Source organism: Anarrhichthys ocellatus, unplaced genomic scaffold (genome assembly GCF_004355925.1).
Source record: "Anarrhichthys ocellatus isolate YVR2014 unplaced genomic scaffold, GSC_Weel_1.0 scaffold1, whole genome shotgun sequence".
In the NCBI taxonomy this organism is placed as follows: Eukaryota; Metazoa; Chordata; class Actinopteri; order Perciformes; family Anarhichadidae; genus Anarrhichthys; species Anarrhichthys ocellatus.
In genome coordinates this window covers 7,458,680-7,478,690 of record NW_022280031.1, presented here as the reverse complement: position 1 = coordinate 7,478,690, position 20,011 = coordinate 7,458,680, and the positions used below count along the sequence as shown (strand labels likewise).

Sequence of the window (20,011 nt, the reverse complement as noted above, 5' to 3'; positions counted from 1 at the left end):
GACAGAAAAGAGGAGGAGCGTATACGCTCGCTGCGTCATTTATTACTCTCAAGAACAGATTTATTATCGACTGGAGAACAATGTGTGTTAGGCTGGACTCACAAGAGAACAAGAGGCACATCTGACAGAGAGGAGATTTTCTTATGGCCAGCTTCAACTGCTCAAACATGTCTCAAGTAAGACCATTGTTTTAAAATGAGATGACATCTTTTCACATTGTTTAAAAAAAGACTTTCTGCAGACTTGGAGAGCCAGAAATCACATGTGTGCTGTCGTACTTGCTTCTGTTCACCGCCCCTCAGCCAGGTCAGGAAGAAGATGAACAAACGCAGCGCCCCGAGGTGAAAGATGAGGACCTGACCGAAGCAAAGACCAAACTGGGTACAAGTGGGCCAGCGAAGAGCAAGACATTTGAAGTACTGGAGGAGTGTGGTGAGGACACACACACATAAAACGACATGGAAATAGAATTTGACATTTATCTTACAGATGACACTGACAGGAAGCAGTCTTTGCTTTTCTGCATAAGATCATGTTATGGCAGTGAGTTTTGTGTGAGGGGGCGTTTCCTCATGATTCTCAAGTTTCCACTCCATATACAGTGAGGAAAGGAGGGTCGTACTGATGGGAGATAACCATCAACAGTCTTCCCTCTCACCCAGTGGGATAAAGTGTATTTATTTACACAGAGCATATCCACAATTTGACATAACCATTCTTACTGCCTCATTAATAGTGAAATATTCGGATTGTTTCTCTTTCTTCACAGAGAAAATTGGTAAAGCAGCTCCCTCCGTGTTCAGCGGAGTGAGGTCGGGAGCGGAGACTGTTTTGAAGTCAGCTCGACCTATCAGGAAGTAGCAGTGGACTTCCTGACCATGATTGGACAACACTTGCTTCACCTTATGGGTTCGGGATCAGTTATTTTCCAGCTGCACTTCAGTCCATGAAAATTTAGCTTTTTTATTTCAATTAGGTGTTCTTCATTAAACAGCACTTGTATACACTGGCAAGCCAGTTTTTCATTTTAAAAAGAAAATTTAGAGAAATGTTTAACCATTGGAACACCTCTGTAACAGCAGCATTTATCCAGTTTCAGGTTAAGGGTAATTTTAAGGAAAGAGCAATACTGCAATCAAAACAATTGTAAGAAAATTAAGTTGAAATCTTTTGTCTCGTCCATCCTGTTTCATTGTAAGAAGTGCCAATAAAAAAGTAAATGTTTAAGAAAACTGAGTCATTTGTGTTTTGCTTTTTATTCAAAAAATGACTTTCATCAACAAAGGGAACAGATAAAACTTTATAGAACAAAACTACTACAGTAGATGAGGCTGGGACACTAGAATGAGCCATGGTGTAGAGGGTAAATATGGAAAAACAAAGGAAAAAGTCACATAGAAAGGATGGAGAATCAAAGTGAACCATGTAACAGCCCCTGCGAGTTGTGAAAGAAAAGGTGTAAATCCAGTTTTATTTCATAAACTTGTGCTGTTGATCTTGGAGGATTTTGGCGGAGGACTTTGCGTCGTAGAAAAGCTCATTGATTTCCTCTATCTGCTCCCTCTCCACGTTCTCTTTTCCCTGAACACGACCCAGCAGGCTGGCTGGTGTCAGTAGCTGATTAGCGTACCTGAGAGGAAACGGGAACAAAGAGCCACTCAGTATACTCACGCATATACATATACAGTATAAGCCAGTTTACTATAAAGAGGAAGGTGAGGAGGAGTTGCAGCAGGTCCTAAATGTGTTTATATACACTTTAGATAAATAATTATTTTTTGTCAAAGAAGCACTTATTTTTTACTGATAATAGTTGCTCCAAAAACTGGACCATTGTGGACTCAATGTAAGGCTGCTCAGTTCTTCACTCCGTTCAGTGATGCACGATGTATATTCTGACCTGAGGGTGGTCTTGGTGCCGATCTCTGCCAGGTGTGAAAGAGCTTCCTCGCTAATATTGATCCCTTCAGTCTGAGCACGGATCTTGATGATCTACAAACCACAACATCATAAGTGACACACGCTCAGATGGCACACAGCACACATGCAGATACTTTGATGCTGAGACTCACCTGCTTCGTCTCCTGGGCCGTGTACAACATGGTGCGGATTATCATGACTCTGTCCAGCAAGTCCAGAGGAATCCCGTGTGGAGAGCTGATGTCTTCTGTCCCCCTGGTGAGCAACAAATAATTGTTAATACTACAAATCTAAAAACGATATTTTTTTTGTTGAATTTCCCCCATTTCTTGTATACCTCCTACCTAATCAAACAGTTTCCCCTGTTAGAGGCGAACACAACGATGGGGGCGATGGTGCTCTCGAGTGCTCGATGGAGGTATGTGAAGCATTCGATGTCCAGCATGTGCACCTCGTCCACAAACAGCACTCCAGGTACGAGCTCCGCTACACCTTGGTCAATGTAGCGGTTCACCACCTTGTTAATCTCATTACGCAGTTTATCTAAAACACGAAAGAAAACAGGGATGGATAAATATGAAAACGGTTAAAAAGTGTTGAAGCCAGCTGGTAATGTGAGCTGAGACTTTGTCCGATTTCTTTTCACCTGTGATTTCAGTCTTTTTGGGCTTCATCAGTTGTCCCATCATGGAGAGAATGTCCTGGCCCCCCTGAGATCAAACAGTGAGTAATTATTTTAAACATACCGGGGACAACTCTGCAAACTGGTTATCTAGTTTCTAAGAAGAAACCAGCTGCACTGATATTATATTACTTTCGCAGTTAGATACCTGGGGTCTGGCATTTGCAATATCCAGGTCATGCAGTGTGACATCTTGGACTATCTCCTTCTTTTTGTGGACATCACCTTTAGGCAGTGGCACATACTCCTCTGCCTCCAGGTCGAACTCTGTAGCAAAAGTGTCACAGCGACCTTGTCTCTGCAAAGACACCGTATACCAAAAAGTGTTAACAAGAATTAAAAAAACTGACCCACTGTTAAACAAAAAGGAATTTCACACATTGCTCTGGACAACAGTGAAACAAAAAACAGCGGAGGGAGAGCAGGTGTATAATTGAACCCAGTGCCAGGCCATCCTAGAGAGGAGGGCATGCAGCTGAGGGATGAAAGAGTTTCAGAAGGCAGGTCATGACACAGCTGTCAACAGTAACAAATGTGTTGTCCAGCCCCCCTCCGTTGGCCTCTGACTTGAGCCGGCCCGCGCCCCCAGCCCACCTGCACCGATTAAAGGAACCGTCATTGGGGTCTGTCAACACAAGCCACAAGCCCTGCTGCTAGAAAAGAGGCATTGTGGGAGATGGAGCGATAGAGAGAGCACGAAGCTGCAGGAATGAGAGAGGCTAATTCCAGAGTACAGCAGAAATGCAGCAAAGATTTGATGCAGAGCTGAAAGAACGCCACCATGAAGGACTGACAAGGACATGCAAGACAGAAAACACTGAACTTTGGTTTCACCAAATACTCCTTTCGGTTTTTACTTATTTGAAATGTGTCATTTGTGAACTAAACAATTTGGTGAATTAAAGCCTAGTATGTCCATCTTTTTCTACTCAGATTGGCTGATCAAAATGCGTGGCAGTTGTGAGGGAGTAACACAAATACCTTGACGGCTCCACTGTTGGCTTCAATGTAGATGACATCTCCCACTTCCACACGCTCTTTCTGAAGACTCTCATAAATACTGGGGTCCAGCTGAGGAAACAAGACAAGAGATTTTCAAGTAAGACATTGGTTCTTACCAATTGGTCGGTGAAAGTAAGGTGGATTGTTTGTGACAAAAATAGTTTGTCAAAATACTGATATTGAGGAAGAAGGAAGGCGTTTTATTATCCATGTTCAGGTAAGAGTTTTGGAAGGGAAAGAGATGCAAGGAAAATCTAATCCAGACACAATCAAGATACACATCCTTGCTAGGTTTAAAGAGAACCATATCAATATTTTTGCAAATATGTATTTTTTTAACTCGACAAAGTTCACATGAATTCAGTTTTAATATAAGAAACAAAAAAACAAAGATTACAGCTCCGAGTCTGACCTTGAGCTGCTTTGTGCCTTTGCCCGTCTTCAGGCCGATGATGACGTGGCTGATGGTTTTTCCGTAGCCACCCATGGGATTCTCAGTCTCACAGGGGGTCAGCTCTGTCACCTCCCCTTCATACACCTCCTTTGTTTCTTTGATACGCAGTCCTGAATGTGGGCAACATTACAGTCATACGCACAGTGCAGAGTGAGAACTCAATTGGGCCTTTATATTCCTGTATCAACTAAGCCGCCGCATCCTTCAGTCTACTGAACAACGCATTTTATTACAGAGAGGGAACACGCGTGTGCATGCCCATGAAAGGTCTGGGCATAATCTTGTGTAACGTGATCACACTCTTGTTCCTCTTTCATGCAGCCGGTGGCACAGAGTATGAGCAGCGCACAGGTGGCTGATCCGCCGTGCTGAGGGTCAGACAGCAATGCTTACGGCAGGGACCGTCTGTCAGGCCACTCTTATCGCCAGAGTGATGACAATTTCAAAATGAAACCCCCTTCCCCCTGAAGATCCTGTTCTAGGGGAGGAGCAAAGGTGCTGATGACCACCTCTCCCTCAGCTCTATTTCCTGTCCTGACAGGTGCCTTCAGCAGTCTGACAAACCCCTTCCCCCTCTCAAGCTTTCTTTCCTTCTCAACACCATTCTCATAAATCCGCTGTCAAGTGTCGCCTTTCAGCTCATGAGAACGGTGTTTGCGGGACACCTTGCTCTTCCTGCCCAAGGACTCCTCACTGAGGGAGTGAGTTGATCATATAATGTCCTTTAACACCAAGAGATGAAAGAAAGTAGAGGAACAAATATACAAATATATATAGTTTTTTTCTTTTAGCCAGCGAGGTATCAGGTCATCCAGACAATTTCAGTTTTATGAGCTGAAGCTTTGAAACAGCACGTATACTGCCCTGACCTCATGCAATGGAAGTGAATTGGGTTGGTTTCATGTTTTTCCAGAAACAATATGTTTAGTTAGGATAATTCTCAGTCTCAGTAGAAAGTCTGATGATTATATGACTTTGTCTGTTTTTTTTAATCTGCATTTTCCTCTATTAATTATTTGCTTTCTTCTGTTAAACCGTTTGCCTGTATTTAAAAATGACACCTGTTTGAAACCAATCATGATAGTTTTACAACTCCCAACTCAGACCAAAGATCAGATCCTATCAAAAACAACAACGTCGGTTACAGTGACTGGTTTTGCAGGTAAGAACTATGGCCAAAGAGCCAAATCATATTTACGTGACACTCACCAATGGCCCTCCTGAAATTCTCCATCAGCACTTCTGTTTTTTTAATCTCAGATGAGTAGACCTCACTGCCAACCATGGGGCAGAAAGGCACCTTGTTTCCCAACTCCTGTGCAACAGCCAAGGCAAGAGCAGTCTGGAGGAAAAAGTAGAAAAGAGTCACAATCTGCAGCAACAACAACAACAGAGGCCACATTCAATGAAGCTTTACTGCTGTGTTGCTAGTGAATGAACACTGCACACTTACCTTTCCTGTTCCAGGTGGTCCTGCCAGTAACACTGCCCTTCCTGCCATCTTCTTTGAACGGATCAGGTCGACAATGATGCCACAAGCCTGGAAAGAGAAGATAATATAAAGCAACAGTAGTGTGTATATTGACAAACAATAGTAACAATACAAGCAGCGGGCTGTGGGATGTTGTCAGAATTTACATCAAAGCAGGTGTGATGGATTTTAGTTAATATATCCCTTAGTATCTGCACTGTCCCCATTGTGTAAGTTAACCCCTGACTGTTAATCGGTGTTACTACATTGTAGACAGTAATGTATACCTACAAGCAGTCAGAGCATCGTGGCGATAGATGTCTATACCTGTTGACAAATATTGAAGCTGGTCTTTTGTCACTTAATTGGTGACGGAGTGTATACACGTCATTTTAGTTTGAAATTCCATCTTTATATCTTGATTTAATCGATATGAAAACAGGTCATCTACTTAACTAAAAATCCACAGTTGGAATGTTAAATTGTGAACACACTATTAGTGTTTGTCTATAAAGCAGATCCTTTGTTTCTACATTCATTAATACACCTTTTCTTTATAAAACTTTACAAAGCAAACGTTTAGCATAATACATTTTAATACATGTAATATGAATAAACGTGAGTTCTACTTATGGTGGACCTCCCCTTTAGCTCACCTCTAACCTGAGAGAGAGAGAGAGAGAGAGAGAGAGAGAGAGAGAGAGAGAGAGAGACAGACACACAACAGCGACACTACAGTGCTAACGGAACTAGCTTGTGTGTGCACCTGACCGCCTGCAGTGAGCGAAATCCTCCCTGCAAAATAAATCGTCAGCTCTCTTTCACTCCTCCAAACAATACACGAACAACGTCGGGTGCAGTGAAACAGGGACAGTACCTCTCTAGCAGCCTCCTGGCCGACCAGACCACATGCTGACTGTTTAGCATTCCCGGCCTCGTCTAGCCCGAGTCCTTTAACGTGACTGTGAGTGGCGATCCGCTGAGTCTTCGTGGTGCTTTTCACCTCTTCGATCTTCATAGTTACTGTTACTTTATAAATATGTGATGTAAAATATTGTAAGTCAGGTTTACGATGGAGAAAATACCTCCTGTGCCTCCGTTAATTTTTCACCCGCCAGAATCGGCGCCGAAACTCAAAACACAGGGAAATCGGTTTCCATGTGGGTTACTAGGGAAAATCAGCGGAAGTGATACCTCGAAGGACCGTTCCTATAACTACTCCTATTGGATCCTGTCGCCTGATGCAGCACATTCATTGGGTGAAGTCTATGTCAATCATTTCCCCCCACAAAAGCCCCGCCCAGGACAGTTTTCATTTCCGTTTGTGTTTCCGTGTTTTTTGTCGTAGTGGAAACAGCAAACAAACTGGTCAAAGTGTAAATAAGAGACTATAAATAAATGTAGAACTAAACCGATACAGGTTCTCATCTCCCCATCGAAATTTTATAGTTAACGTTAAGTTTTAATCAAACAGCCATTATGTCATGTCAGTTCTCCTCTTTTTACTTTTGTTTGTCACTGTACAAACGTTCCGCTTTAGCATGTTGTCCCGAGGAGTGCACTGACAGCGAGGAAGACGTTTCTCTCAACTGCTGAAGTAACTTTGAAGTCCTACTTTTAGCCATCTGTGTTTTGAAAGCCGCAAACGAATTAAAAACAACTTGTTTTTTAAGGTGTTTCGGTATTAGTCACAAGGACAGCGAATACTGCCGTTTTAACGTTTCCGTTGGAGCCGAGTTCAACGTCCAACTCTTGAGTATAGAAAACACGCACGTTGTTGTTTACCAATACAGCAAACTGGTGTCAAAATGTCAGAGTCTGCTGACAGTTGCACCAATACGTTAAATTTCAACATCGGGGTGCTCGGACATGTCGACAGCGGGAAGACGTCGCTCTCCAGGGCGCTGAGCAGCACCGCCTCCACGGCTGCTTTCGACAAGAACCCGCAGTCCCGCGAGAGAGGCATCACGCTGGACCTCGGCTTCTCCTCCTTCACGGTGGACCTTCCTGATCACCTGCGGGACAGCGGAGGCCAGCAGCAGTACGGCAGCCTGCAGTTCACCCTGGTGGACTGTCCGGGTCACGCCTCTCTTATTCGCACTATCATTGGGGGTGAGCTCTCCTAACTCTCTGCAAGTGTTGGTGCTTAATGTCACTGATGGCAGGCTGCGAATGAAACAATGTATTTGTAACCTCCATGAAGCTAGGGTTTATTGCAGGGCTGTTACGTTTGACTGCATTAGTTAAAGCGAGGTGCCATTAATAAACTGCTAGCTGAATGTACTGAATATCTACAACTTAATATAATAAGCATGCCTCTTAAATTGGCCTTTTTCACAGTAGACATTCTGACTTGTCACACAAAAGAAAACACAGGTGTATAACTTTAACAGCATGCACAATACCAGTACACTGAAACCAAAGTGCATGTAGTTTTTTTAACTTATTTACAGACACACATTATCTAAATGTGAAACACATACAAACTGCCAAAGCAGCAGAACAGTCACTTTAGCATATGACTTTTAATCTGAAGGTTTTAAGAAAAACTACCCTTATATACCTTAAGTGTTTCCATTCTGTGCAAACTAAGTTAACAGAATAGTTTACTTAGAAAACACTCAAAAGGATCCAGCAGAGGGCGCTTTTCCTCTACAAGCAGAAAGGTTGATCGTGTCATATTAACTAAGAGCTGCAAAGATTAATCAGTTGTCAACTATTACATTAATTATTTTGATAATCAGTTAATTGGTTTTAACTGATGTGCTTCCAGGTTGTTAAATGTGAATATTTCCTAGATTATTTACTTCTCTATGACAGTAAACTGAATATTTTTGAGTTGTGGACAAAACAAGGCATTTGAGGACACTGCTCAATGTTGATGTCATTTCATCATTTAATTGAAAAATAATGGATTAATGGACAATGAATATAATCATTAGTTGCAGCCCTAATTGACTCGATTGATCAGACTGTTTTAAACTTAAATGAAATCCACAGATTCTGGTAGAAGTATTGGCCTTGGTATGATAGCAGAGTCGAGGCACTCAAACACTGAATGCTGCTGTGTTGTGTTACCAAAGTACTGAATGAAACCTATGAGCCAGTGGGGTGTCACATGCTGTAGATTAGGGAGGAAGGAAAGTGTGGGGTTTGGGGTATGTATTAAACCTCCCCTCCTGTCCCAAGTGGGGAAAGCACAGGAAAGAGAAGGAGCCAAATAGAAGGAGAGAAAAGAGGGGAACACAGGAAGGAGAGACTGCCAAAGTCAGGAAAAGAAAAGAGGGAAAGGAAAGACAACCAAGTGAGCTGCAGCTCTGGTTTCAACCCTCTAGCTGTTTACGCTCTCTTTTGCCTTTGTGCACCCCACCCATAAGTTCTCTTCTTGTTTCACTGTTATTTTTGGGAATCTGTGTCCGTTCCTGGTTGTGTGCTGTTGGGTTAGTCTCTACTCACAGTTCTGATTCATCTTGATTATTGTTTTCTTTTTTATCCCACTCTCTAGGTGCCCAAATTATTGACCTGATGATGCTGGTGGTGGATGTGGTGAAAGGGGTGCAGACTCAGACTGCAGAGTGTCTGCTGATAGGAGAGCTGACCTGCCCTCGCATGGTGGTCATCCTGAACAAAGTTGACCTACTGCCACCCAACAAAAGACAGAGTGCCATTGAGAAAATGACCAAGAGACTGCACAAAACTCTGGAGAGCACCAGGTCTGAATTCATTACAAGTATCAGAATAAATTTGGATATTGTGGAAATGAAGGCCCAGACAGCTAAGTGGGTTTGGGCATCCCATGTACTCCCAGGGGCCCAGGATTGAATCTCTTGCCAAAATTCCCCCATTCATTACACATTCTGTCTCCCTCTCTGCATTCCAGCGGTCTGTCCGTCAGACCCACTTGTTTTTCATTCAAAGTAACTTTAATCATTACTTCAACATCAAAGCATGAAGTAATTTCAATATTATGTTTTTCTGTTGGCCAGATTTAAGGAATGTCCAGTGATTGCTGTGGCAGCGAAGCCCGGGGGCCCGGAGGCTCCTGACACAGAGGAGCCACATGGAGTGCCAGAGTTAATAGAGGTAAAGTCCGGAAACACTCTGGTTCCCCTCCATTGTTACTAATGTAGCTCAAAAGAGCACATACGTTCTCACTTATGAACAAGTGATGTCAGTCAGCTGTCATTGTTCAAGTGGTGGTAAATGAGTAAAGCAAGTCCTGAGCTGTGTTTATTTACCACACGACTAACACGAACAACAGCAGACTGTCTTCGTCCAGTCAACAGAGTATATAGTTGGTAGAGTACAGCACTGTGTACAAAATGGCGGTGGTTACTAGCAAACTGTTAATTGCTGTATATTACTTATCTTATTGGTAATGATTCAAATGATCAAGGAGAAGCATTAGTTTAAGAAATACCAACATGTTTATTGTTGACAACGCTTGTCTTTTGCCTGACCAGTACCACATTTCTTTAGGCATTAATGCTTTATTTTATAGTGAGAGAGACACAGGGCGGGGCAGAGAGGGGATGACATGCAGTGCAGTATATATCTTGATCATCTGGACTCAAACCCCGCCGCTGTGGCAAGTAGGAAGCCAAGTAGTACCTACTGGGTCAAACGCAATACTAGATTTTGAAGCGTACTTAATTAGATATTAAAGAAAGATGACAACAACGGATAATACTTTTTGTTTCAAGCACATAACATCAACCAATATTTTTGCTAAGTATATCTCAAATTTGTTTGAATTCATCAAGATATGTACTGTACTGAGCTGGACATTTTTCATTGAGAAATAAACTTGTCAGTACTTTCTGATGGAAAAACTATGTAGTGGATAAACTGTGTCTTAAATAACCGTAAACGCAATCTTTGTATTATCTGTACTGCATTTTAAAAAGGTTATATTCTTAATTCAAAAAACAGCAGTATGACTCACACATCAGGATCAGAGCAGCACTTCTACCACCAGAGAGAGTGTGTGTTATGCAGTTTTTGGAATCACAGCTAGATATGGATCTAATACGTGTCTCCCTCTCTCTCCTTTATCTGGTTTCATTTTTGTGTATGTGGGACCTTGCAGTTCTCTTTTGTGTATATAAATAAACGTGTCTTTCTTCTTGCCATTTTGGTTGCCTGTGTCAGCTTTTGAAGAAGGAGACATACCTCCCTCAGAGAGAGCCTGGAGGCGACCTCCTGATGGCTGTGGACCATTGCTTCTCCATCCGTGGTCAGGGAACAGTCATGACTGGAACCATCCTGCAGGGGTCGCTGGCCATCAATGACACTGTGGAAATCCCGGCACTAAAGGTATGCTCCAAAAAAATGCATGAATTCAGAATCTCTGATATTTACAGGCAGGTAACATACCAGAGTGCTGGGAATTCTTTTGTAGAAACCACAGAGATTCGAAAGTTCAGAAGTTGACTGGAAGTGGGCAGATAGAGGGAAGGATGTCCGTGTGTCAGTTTGATGTGAGGGGACTCTGGGTGGACTGGCAGTGCAGCGGTGGGTAATTTAGACCAGATGCACACTTTCAGCCAGGCTCAGCAGTTTTCTATGCAGTTTTAATGTCCACCTCTTGGTGGCAGCAAATGGCTAAATTAACAGTAATTTGTTATGGATCCTTGATCTGTGCCACTACTGTTGATTTGGTAATTGTATAATAGACAACACAAACAAGCACATAAACATTGTGGTACGCCAGATCCCACAATCAAAGATGTAAGATGGACAGGTAGTCAGACAGATATCTTTTAAATGTTCGTTTCCGTTTTCGTATTTGTGTTTGGAGATGTATAGTTCAAACAAAAGAAGGCACAATTCTATTTTTATCAAAACCTGATATTTTTGAAATAAAATTATAAATCAATATAAATATTTGAAAAATGAATATTTCAAATATGATGCACAGCTGCAAGTTGTGCAACAACAGTGCATATTTAATGAGCTGTGTGTACTTACTTATGTACACATTTTATTGACAAAAAACCCACTTAAGTCCTCTATGAGACCTTTGCCTTAAAGTTATTGTAAAACATGTCTGTACTGTGAAGATAATAATAACTGATGTTTTGTCTCTATTAATCTTAGGCTGTACTGTTTGTATAGTTTCTAGGTTTAAAATATAAAACTAAAGTGGAACCAGAAGAAGTATTGGTACGAATGGTAAAACAACAACAACAACAAACAAACAAACACATGCATGACTGTAGCACTGTGAGCTATGAACTTTTATCAGCAATAATGTAACATACTGTGGATTTATGTACTTTCTTGTCGTGTTCCAAATATGTTACAATGATGTTTTAGTTAAGTATTGAATTGATGTTAGAAATTCGTTTTTTATTGTATCTCTGTGCTCTCTGACATCAGGTGACCAAGAAGATAAAGTCGGTGCAGATGTTTCGGAAGCCAGTGTCGGGGGCCATGCAGGGGGATCGTGTGGGTGTGTGCGTGACACAGTTTGACCCTAAACTGCTAGAGCGGGGTGTGGTGTGCACCCCAGGGTCCCTGCGCACCCTCTATGCAGCAGTCATCTCTGTGAGGAAGATAGGCTACTTCAAGGGCTCTCTTGCCACCCGTGCCAAGTTCCACATCACAGTGGGCCATGAGACCGTCATGGCGAGGGTTATGTTCTTTGGCCTGCCACCTGTGGATCACTCAGAGCCTCCCTCAGACACTCAACCACCTCCACCTCAGCCCCGCTCACTGGATTCACCCTTCACCTTCGAGAGAGAGTACGTCTACCAGGATGAATATGTCACCGGTCAGGGAGAGGCGAGTCTAGGACCTGAGCCAGAACAATGGGCCTTGTTGGAGTTTGAGCGGCCAGTCACATGCCCCTCACTCTGCCTGGTGATTGGTTCCAAGCTGGACACAGACATCCACGCCAATGCATGCCGGTTGGCTTTCCAGGGCCGTCTGCTCCAGGGGTTTGAAGATAAAGGCTACGCTGAGACTGGCCTGCCTCGCCTGCGCATCTACAAGACCAAACACAAGGAGGGTCAGGTGGAAAGGGTGAGTGGGACACTCAGCAGTGTATTTTAAATGCTCTCTTTCTGACTGTCGTCTTCTCTGCTTACCCTTGAGTGTTACCCTTGCTCCTCTGCCCTCTCTGTCACCTTGTGCTCCTTCTGGCTGTGGTTCTTCTTTGGATGTTTCTCATTGCTGGTGGCAGTGGACCGTGCCTCTTAGACAGAGCCCTTATTGTGCAGTCATAAACACGCGCACACACACACACACACACACAAACAAGCATGCACATTCAGCCCTGGTGATCAGTGTTTGAGGCACGGATGGGTATGCATGCCTTAGCATGTGCTGTGACACAGAGGTGTGCGTGGGTGGCCGACTGACGCCACTAGCTCTGTCTAGCTGTCAGAGGCTGCCACTGTTTGGACACACCTGAGCTGCACAGGAATACCCACATGACTGTGTGAGTTAACCTCCACTTGTCTCTGGTTCAGCTGTTATGTTCTGTCCTAAATCCTGAGCTCCAGTTCATACTGATCCCTATCTCATCTTATCTGATGCTATTTTTTTTTTTTGTTATTGATCTCAACGTCTGATTTGGGAATTTTTCAAAAAGTCAACACCCTCCAACTTTTTACATTCAGTATTTTCATCTGTGGGCGCACTGAAGATGTTGTGACTCTCATTCTGCACTGTACAGTTAAGTTTTTCTGTGTTGTCAGGTTCAGCCTCAAGTCAGGGGTCAAGTGTGTGAACTAGTTGCCTGCTGTTAGCACCTCAGGGTGTCGACAGCTCCAGTCAGTGACTCAGGAGCAGAACAGCGTGTGCGAGAGGTTAGACTGTGGTCATGTGACATTACTTTTGTCTTTCATTTGTCTCACAGAAAGAGGCAGTTATGTTTCAAGACTTAAAAATTGCTTTTTGTAAAAGAACACATTACTGGCATTGTCGAGATATGACGGTCTCATCCAGTCACAATTCACGCGTCTGTCAGACGTGTGAAGCGACTGTTTTTTTTTTTTTAATCATCGCATCAGTCACGCTTGAGGGATGTCTGGGTCAAATGTTCAAGAATGAATGAGAGCGAGGCAGAAGAGAGAGGAAGAACTGGTAGTAGGGGGGGGGGGGGGGGGTGAGTTTGAGACAGAGCGGTGCCCTCATGTTATCAGATTAGTGCCGGGTTAGATCGACTTAGTGATGGAGGATAAGAAATACAAACAAATATAGCATAAAATGTGCAGGATGAAAAAGAAGGAGGGAGACAGCATGGCGGCAGGCCTCGGAGAATGTGGCCTATGGCATGTGGTACAGTTAGTGAGGGCACAGTGCAGAGGATCAGCTGTTCTTCCTCACTCTGCTGTAATGAGTGAAATCATGACATCCCTCAAGATCGAGACATCAGAGGAAGTAAAAATGAGACTCAGCTCCTAAAATACATCCTGACATTCTCACATTCATAAATAGATCGCATGTTTAAAAAGTACTTCATTATGCGTGTCACTTTTTGTGCTTTCATGTCATCTTTCACAAGTGCTGCAGCTCATAAGGCTCTTTTCTTTCCCGCTCTCTTGTGCTCAGGTGACTGACGATTACACTGTGATTGGCCGCAACATGTTCAAGAAGGAGACCAGCCTGCAGCTCTTTCTGGGGTTGAAGGTCACACTGTCGACAGGCGAGACTGGCATTGTGGAGGGTGGGTTTGGACAGAGCGGCAAGTTCAAGATCCGATTACAAGGTAAGGTTCACCCGAGGTGAGACGTTGTCGTTTCTTCTCCTCTGTCGCTCCAGTACTAAAACTACTGATGCTGTTTAATGGAGGCCGTGTCACGCGTATCAAACTCTCTGTGGCTTTTTATTATAAGGTCGCACAGACACGTCTCCCCCTTCACCAATACACCCACCCAGAGCACTTTCTCTCTATTTCCCGGGACATTGGGGCTCTGCGAACCGTTTTCAGGATGCGGTAAGAGTGGTAGGCCCGACATCCTGAGCCGCATTCCCAGGATTCCTCTGGGGATTGCCTGTGTTCCGGGGGAAGTCTGTTCTGTGTTTATTTTACCTTTTCTTACTCCGAACCCGCTGCTCCACACCGGGAAGGGAAGAGAAAACAAAATCATTTAGAAAGAGAACCTCACCTACATCCTCTTTATTGCCTAACATACTCAAAAGTCTCAGACATACTAACGCTCACGTCTTCACGCATGGACATAATATAAACATCCAGTTGTTTTCATCTAACAGCCTCCCCTGACATTAGAGCAAAAATGGCACTATTCTGCTGATAAGAGGTAGGTCAAATTATTGATACGGTCATATGTCTGAATGCGGTTGAATATCAGTTTCGTGAGTTTCCGCTCACTGCCTGTTGCTCCACAGACTTTGTCTTTAATTTAGTTTCTCAAGGAGACGTACATAAGATGAAGAGAAGGAATGAAAATGTGTAAGAATGTCTGCTTTCAGGCAGACTTCACTTGCTTTTCTGTCGTTCATACCTACGACTCATACTTTCATTATTCTTTGGGCTGCAACTAACGATTATTTTCATAACGTGTTAATCTGCTGACTATTTTCTCTATTGTTCAATTAAAATTGTGTGGTTTCCTAAAGCCTACGGCGATACCATCACATTTCTTGTTTGGTTTGACAACAAAATATTAATTTTACTGTAATATTCAAAGCAGTAAATCTGTACATTGAGAAGCTAGAATTAGAGTGTGTTTTGTAATTTTGTGTTGATTAACTAAGGGGTAGAGTGAGATAATCACTCCTTCATACTCTTATCTGGTATAAGCAGAGGAAACACAGTGGTTTAAACATGATGCTACACTGCTCCTCCAAAATAAACTTGCTGATAACATGGCTACTCACCATATTTTATTTTTCCACCAAAGCTAATTTATACCCATATTTGGTGCTTATTAGGTGTTTATTTTGGACCATATCTTATATTTACTGTCTGATGAGTGTTTACAGTGTTTCTGTTCTATAGTACATGTTGGATATGTTTTTTAAAATATATTTTCCTCACACAAATACCTAGAAATTTATTTGAGAACAAATTTGTAAAAGTGCAATTCCAATGTGTCACTTGTATGTGAACACAAATCGTTGAACTTTGGGGCGACTGAGTGTGTTCTGTAGTGGTAAATGGAAATTTTCAGCTGATCATAGATAACAAGAGGAGATTTCTGTCTGCGCTGTAACCACAACAACCCTCACATTGGCATAACGATAACAAGAAGACTGCTGGCGCCGTTGTACGTGAGGTCAGACAGCCACTATGTAAAGCAGTCAACCCAGAACACTTCGTACCTTCCTTGTGCAACACGGCAAACAAGCAGCCACACACAGAGAGACGAGGGGTTCGATAGGAATGTTTTTAGGGCACGCTTGACCTCAGCATTCACAGAAAACGGCTCAGTGGAGAGCGTCGGGATGAGTCCCACAGACGCAGAATCTGGAGGAGCAACTGGTTAACTACGCTGCACATTTTCATCAGTTACATCAGGAGGATCAGTTGATCTCGAGGTCAGCACAGTGAACAGGCTCCAGCACTGATACAGGACCTACTGCACACATAACCAGGAGGAAAAGATCTCTATCAAGCATTACATAAACCTACACTTACATGACTAATTTGACCTCAGTGCTGTAGATGGTGTAAGACAGTTATAATCTAGATTTATTACATGGAAGGGATGTATTTATATAATTGTGTTGTTTTTTTTTAAGATAATCAACCTTTTTACTTGACCTGCTTGTTTATCTTTTCTTCAGAGGGTCTTTGCCCTGAAACCAAGCAGTTGTTGTCCTCCACCTCTAAGAAGAAAGGGAAGGGTGGAAGCAAAGGTGGACCAACCAATGAAGAGGAGCCCAAAACAGATTCTCAGCCTGTTTGCATCCACTTGCATTTCAAGCAGTTCGTCTTTGATCCCCATAAAAAGATGGTACAGTCTTGACCTTTGCTGCACTCACTTCAGCCTGACATCGAGGAGTCACAGTGCTTCAGACAGGCAGAGGGCCGTTTCAGAGATCATGTGGAGGTGAGGGGAATACTGGCCTCTGTATCAGAGGTATGATCTTGTTCTACTATCAGCCTCTGACGGAGACAGTCTGCTACAATGCAATGATTGTGGAATGCCGAACGCGTGTGAAACAACCCTTTTTCTTTTAAAATCTTCCTTTATGGAGATAATCCAGTTTGCTCCATCACAAGCTCTTCCATCCTGATACATTTGAGTTGTCTTAAAACAAATCAGTATCTTTATTCTTTGTTGTGAGTCAGAATCAATTCTTTTGACTTGCAACTTTTTTCTGCATGTTTCTAATTCAGCTGAGCCCTGATTGGCACAAACACATCGGCTAGTGTTACAGGAACTCTGAACTCACAGATTTCAACAGATCTCTGCGTTCACTGTCTGCGCCTGGCTCTCTCGCTGGGATAACGGTCATGTTATGTTTCAGGCTTATCTGTATGATTTCAAAATGATTTGTCCATATTTCTATATTTGTTCTTTTTCATTTCATTTTACTTTCGTGGTGTTTTGTAGAGCTGCAGTTTACACAGAACAGCAGTTATTCCAGAGGTTGCTTGAATTGAATTGAATCCTGATCTTTTCAGAATGATGAATAAAGCAAACCAATGCTGAAACTTTATTTCTGACTGTTATTTTCTCTGTGATCATTGGTACTGCCCTTGATGTATACAATAGGGATATAATAGCAACAGATATAATGGCTGTGTCCCAAACTCTATTTACAGAACAAGCTGAATTCATCAGTAATTATGAACAATATAAAGCACTCTCCATGCTAGCTGCACTTTGTATGTGCATGTGTACAACGGTCTACTGTGTCCACATATTTTATTTGCAATTCCTACGGGCTAAATACATACTGAACTATAAACTTGAACGTGTGTCTAACCAGCATTTCTCTCTGGTTAGTTTGTTATGCTGTCATCCATATGGTGCAGCATAATGGGCACATTTTAAAGGAGTTTTCCAGATGTCACACTGTTCACAATCAATTCTATACATATACAATCTCTGCTGTAACTAATATCCAAAAGAAGTGTAACTAACTGTAGCATGCAGTTTGAAACGGACCACTGAATCGTATTACAGTGGCCTGCAAACGATCAATACATCACTCATAAAAGGGAGATATGGTTGTTTTGTGTGTTTGTGTACATTATAGTTATTTTGATACAGATTTTAAAGTTATTTGAACTGAAAAATAAACAAGTTAAATCATATATTGGACTATTTAGAGATGGACAGTATCTATGTGTAACCACGTGTCTTTTATGATGCATATGTTTGAACTTCTTTCTCTTTCAGTGTAAGTTTTACCATGTTTCAAAGAGTAAACAATACAAAAGCAAGAAGGAAGTAGTAAATGACAATGACTTTCCCTAGCGTATGTGATTGATAGTGCTATTAATTAGCTCGTCATTGAGAACTGTACAGGGTGGAAATGACCATGTGTCTGTGAGGGTTTTGTAAATATGTGTGTCCAGCCTGTCACAGAAGTGCGGGGGGGCAGTGAGAGTGCAGGACACTAAGTATGTAGCGGATGATGTCAGCAAACTGTCCCTGTGAACAGCGACTCTATCTCAGCAGGAATCTGTGGAAATTGGAGGGAGGAGGGAGACGCAGCACGAGCAAGAGGGGACACTGGAAGGATTGTTCCTCTGAGTGACAGTCCTTTTAGTCTTATCTCCTCTCGTTCCTCTTATAGGAAACCAGACGGGGGACAAAAAAAAAAAAATCTCTCTCGCTTTTTACTCCTGTGTCTCTCCAATTTCTCTTTCTCGCTCCACCCCCCTCTTTCATTCTCCATCCATTCCCGTTTTTATTGAAAACCTTTTTCTCTGTCCATTACTGGTCCCATTTGTTTCATCATGAGACAGAAATGGAAATAATCTTTTAGGCTCCTAAATATTTTCCTTAATGTCATAATTTCACATGCAGACAGACCATGATGATGCACATATGTGTGTTGATGTTGCAATATTGTTTTGAAAGCGGATTGTATTTTTTAGATCTAAAAACTAGTGTTCATATTAATCAGATCCATATCTAATATCTAATCTGTATCTTTATCTGCATATTATCCTTCTTTAAACCATACCCACTAATAAATACATTATAGCTGAAAGCTGTTCTTTACTTGCATTTCAACCTAATTGAACAAATAAAATGCATTTTGCCTTAATATGATTGTAAACACTGAATCAATTTGCCAATGCGTCTTGTTAGAAGATGCTGTGTATACCATGTTTCCCCTTCTTTTTTTAACATGCATGCTAATCCTGTTGTGTGTGTGTGTTTGTGTGTTAGTGTGTGTGTGTGAGTGAGTGTGTGTGGTGAGAGAGAGAGACACCCCAGTCCTTTCCGAGCTTAGGTGAGGAGGTTTGGGCGGATTGCATAATCCGCTTTTTATAGCCGTAGCTGATTGTGGCAGGAGGTAACATACAGGGAGGCTGTGGGACTGCAGCTAGGAGTGTGTTCTCACCTCAGCTTCACACACACACACACACACACACACACACACACACACACACACACTCTCACACACACACACACACACACACACACACACACACACACACACACACTCACTGTCACCAAGCTAGGACGAGGTAGATACCCACTGTTCTTTAATGTTCATTTTGACCTGTATTTGGGGCCCAGTGCTCATATTCTTAACTGCATGACTCTCTGTAGTTTTGTCCTTTTAAATTGCCCCTCATAGAGATAAAACGCATGATGTATTCCCTTCAATACCCCTGTACTTTTTTGCTGGTGACCTCCAGGTCAGCCAGGAGTCGAGGGTCAACATCTGAGCTCCTGAATGTTTATAGCTGGGAAACGGTCACTGATGAGCAGAGATAACAGGCAGCCGAGTAAGAGAAAGAAACAGAGGGAAGGGAACGGTGGCTGGTTTATTGACAAGGCGAAGGAGGGGGGGGGGGCAAAAAAAGAGTTTAAATTGTGGTTCAAGGCAGAGGAGATTGAAAAGACTAATTAGCAGCCGTTTGACTGATAAATGGGTGCAACATTAATTAACAATTTAACCAGTGGGGAGTTGGTTAGGCTGCTCTTTTCCTCAAATAAATTCCCATCTTACTTCAGACTATTATATTCCCTTCTTTATTGTTTCACGGCATCTGTTTTAATCTTGAAAGCAGCTCTATGCACTTTTTTTCACATTTGACCGTGGTTGATCCCTCACCAGCTTTGTTTCCATGTTGGTGTTGGTGTTCACTGTCCCAGTATTAACAGTATCACCGAACTCCGACAGAGATCATTTTTATTGCTGATTATTTGATGACAGAAGCTGTATCAGAGAGCTTCACCGTACTAATGAGCACAGACACAGATAGAATCACCCTCAACCCCCTCACTCCTCTCAACCCTCGCCTGCAAATATAATTAGCTATGATTAAAATGGGCATTGTTTAATTAATACTGCCGCAGCCGCTTTCAGTCGACTC

The 20,011-nt window shown here is 42.5% G+C and overlaps 3 protein-coding genes across 4 annotated transcripts; 2 read left to right on the top strand and 1 right to left on the bottom strand.

The window, feature by feature from the left end:
• Position 1: 1 nt before the first annotated feature.
• On the top strand, positions 2-1,247 carry mustn1a (musculoskeletal, embryonic nuclear protein 1a). Its single transcript, XM_031848544.1, has 3 exons — positions 2-176; positions 303-432; positions 770-1,247. The coding sequence occupies exons 1-3, from the start codon at positions 144-146 to the stop codon at positions 859-861; spliced, it is 255 nt and encodes an 84-aa protein (XP_031704404.1). The 5' UTR covers positions 2-143; the 3' UTR covers positions 862-1,247.
• On the bottom strand, positions 1,241-6,720 carry ruvbl1 (RuvB-like AAA ATPase 1). Its single transcript, XM_031848532.1, has 11 exons — positions 6,407-6,720; positions 5,512-5,598; positions 5,268-5,400; positions 4,017-4,168; positions 3,584-3,673; positions 2,751-2,900; positions 2,567-2,630; positions 2,265-2,463; positions 2,073-2,175; positions 1,901-1,992; positions 1,241-1,630 (listed from the first exon to the last, which is right to left on the bottom strand). Exons 1-11 carry the CDS (start codon positions 6,545-6,547, stop codon positions 1,471-1,473), a joined length of 1,371 nt encoding a protein of 456 aa, XP_031704392.1. The 5' UTR covers positions 6,548-6,720; the 3' UTR covers positions 1,241-1,470.
• On the top strand, positions 6,288-17,418 carry eefsec (eukaryotic elongation factor, selenocysteine-tRNA-specific). 2 transcript variants are annotated; one of them, XM_031848498.1, is made up of 7 exons: positions 6,290-7,641; positions 9,035-9,242; positions 9,516-9,612; positions 10,681-10,845; positions 11,911-12,555; positions 14,089-14,245; positions 16,288-17,418. In XM_031848498.1, exons 1-7 carry the CDS (start codon positions 7,338-7,340, stop codon positions 16,467-16,469), a joined length of 1,758 nt encoding a protein of 585 aa, XP_031704358.1. In that variant the 5' UTR covers positions 6,290-7,337; the 3' UTR covers positions 16,470-17,418. The 2 variants fall into 2 exon arrangements, with proteins under 2 accessions (XP_031704367.1, XP_031704358.1); XM_031848507.1 differs by lacking the exons at positions 14,089-14,245; positions 16,288-17,418 and adding an exon at positions 13,233-13,357 and having other exon boundaries at positions 6,288-7,641.
• The last annotated feature ends 2,593 nt before the right edge of the window (positions 17,419-20,011 follow it).

Coding starts and splice junctions, on each gene's coding strand:
- mustn1a (XM_031848544.1), top strand. CDS start 144: ATGGCCAGCTTCAACTGCTCAAACATGTCTCAA. Junction 177..302: donor ACTGCTCAAACATGTCTCAA/GTAAGACCATTG, acceptor ACCGCCCCTCAG/CCAGGTCAGGAAGAAGATGA. Junction 433..769: donor TGAAGTACTGGAGGAGTGTG/GTGAGGACACAC, acceptor CTTTCTTCACAG/AGAAAATTGGTAAAGCAGCT.
- ruvbl1 (XM_031848532.1), bottom strand. CDS start 6,547: ATGAAGATCGAAGAGGTGAAAAGCACCACGAAGACTCAGCGGATCGCC. Junction 2,464..2,566: donor CAAAAAGACTGAAATCACAG/GTGAAAAGAAAT, acceptor TTCGTGTTTTAG/ATAAACTGCGTAATGAGATT. Junction 1,631..1,900: donor GGCACCAAGACCACCCTCAG/GTCAGAATATAC, acceptor GTTTCCTCTCAG/GTACGCTAATCAGCTACTGA.
- eefsec (XM_031848498.1), top strand. CDS start 7,338: ATGTCAGAGTCTGCTGACAGTTGCACCAATACGTTAAATTTCAACATC. Junction 12,556..14,088: donor AGGAGGGTCAGGTGGAAAGG/GTGAGTGGGACA, acceptor TCTTGTGCTCAG/GTGACTGACGATTACACTGT. Junction 14,246..16,287: donor GTTCAAGATCCGATTACAAG/GTAAGGTTCACC, acceptor TCTTTTCTTCAG/AGGGTCTTTGCCCTGAAACC.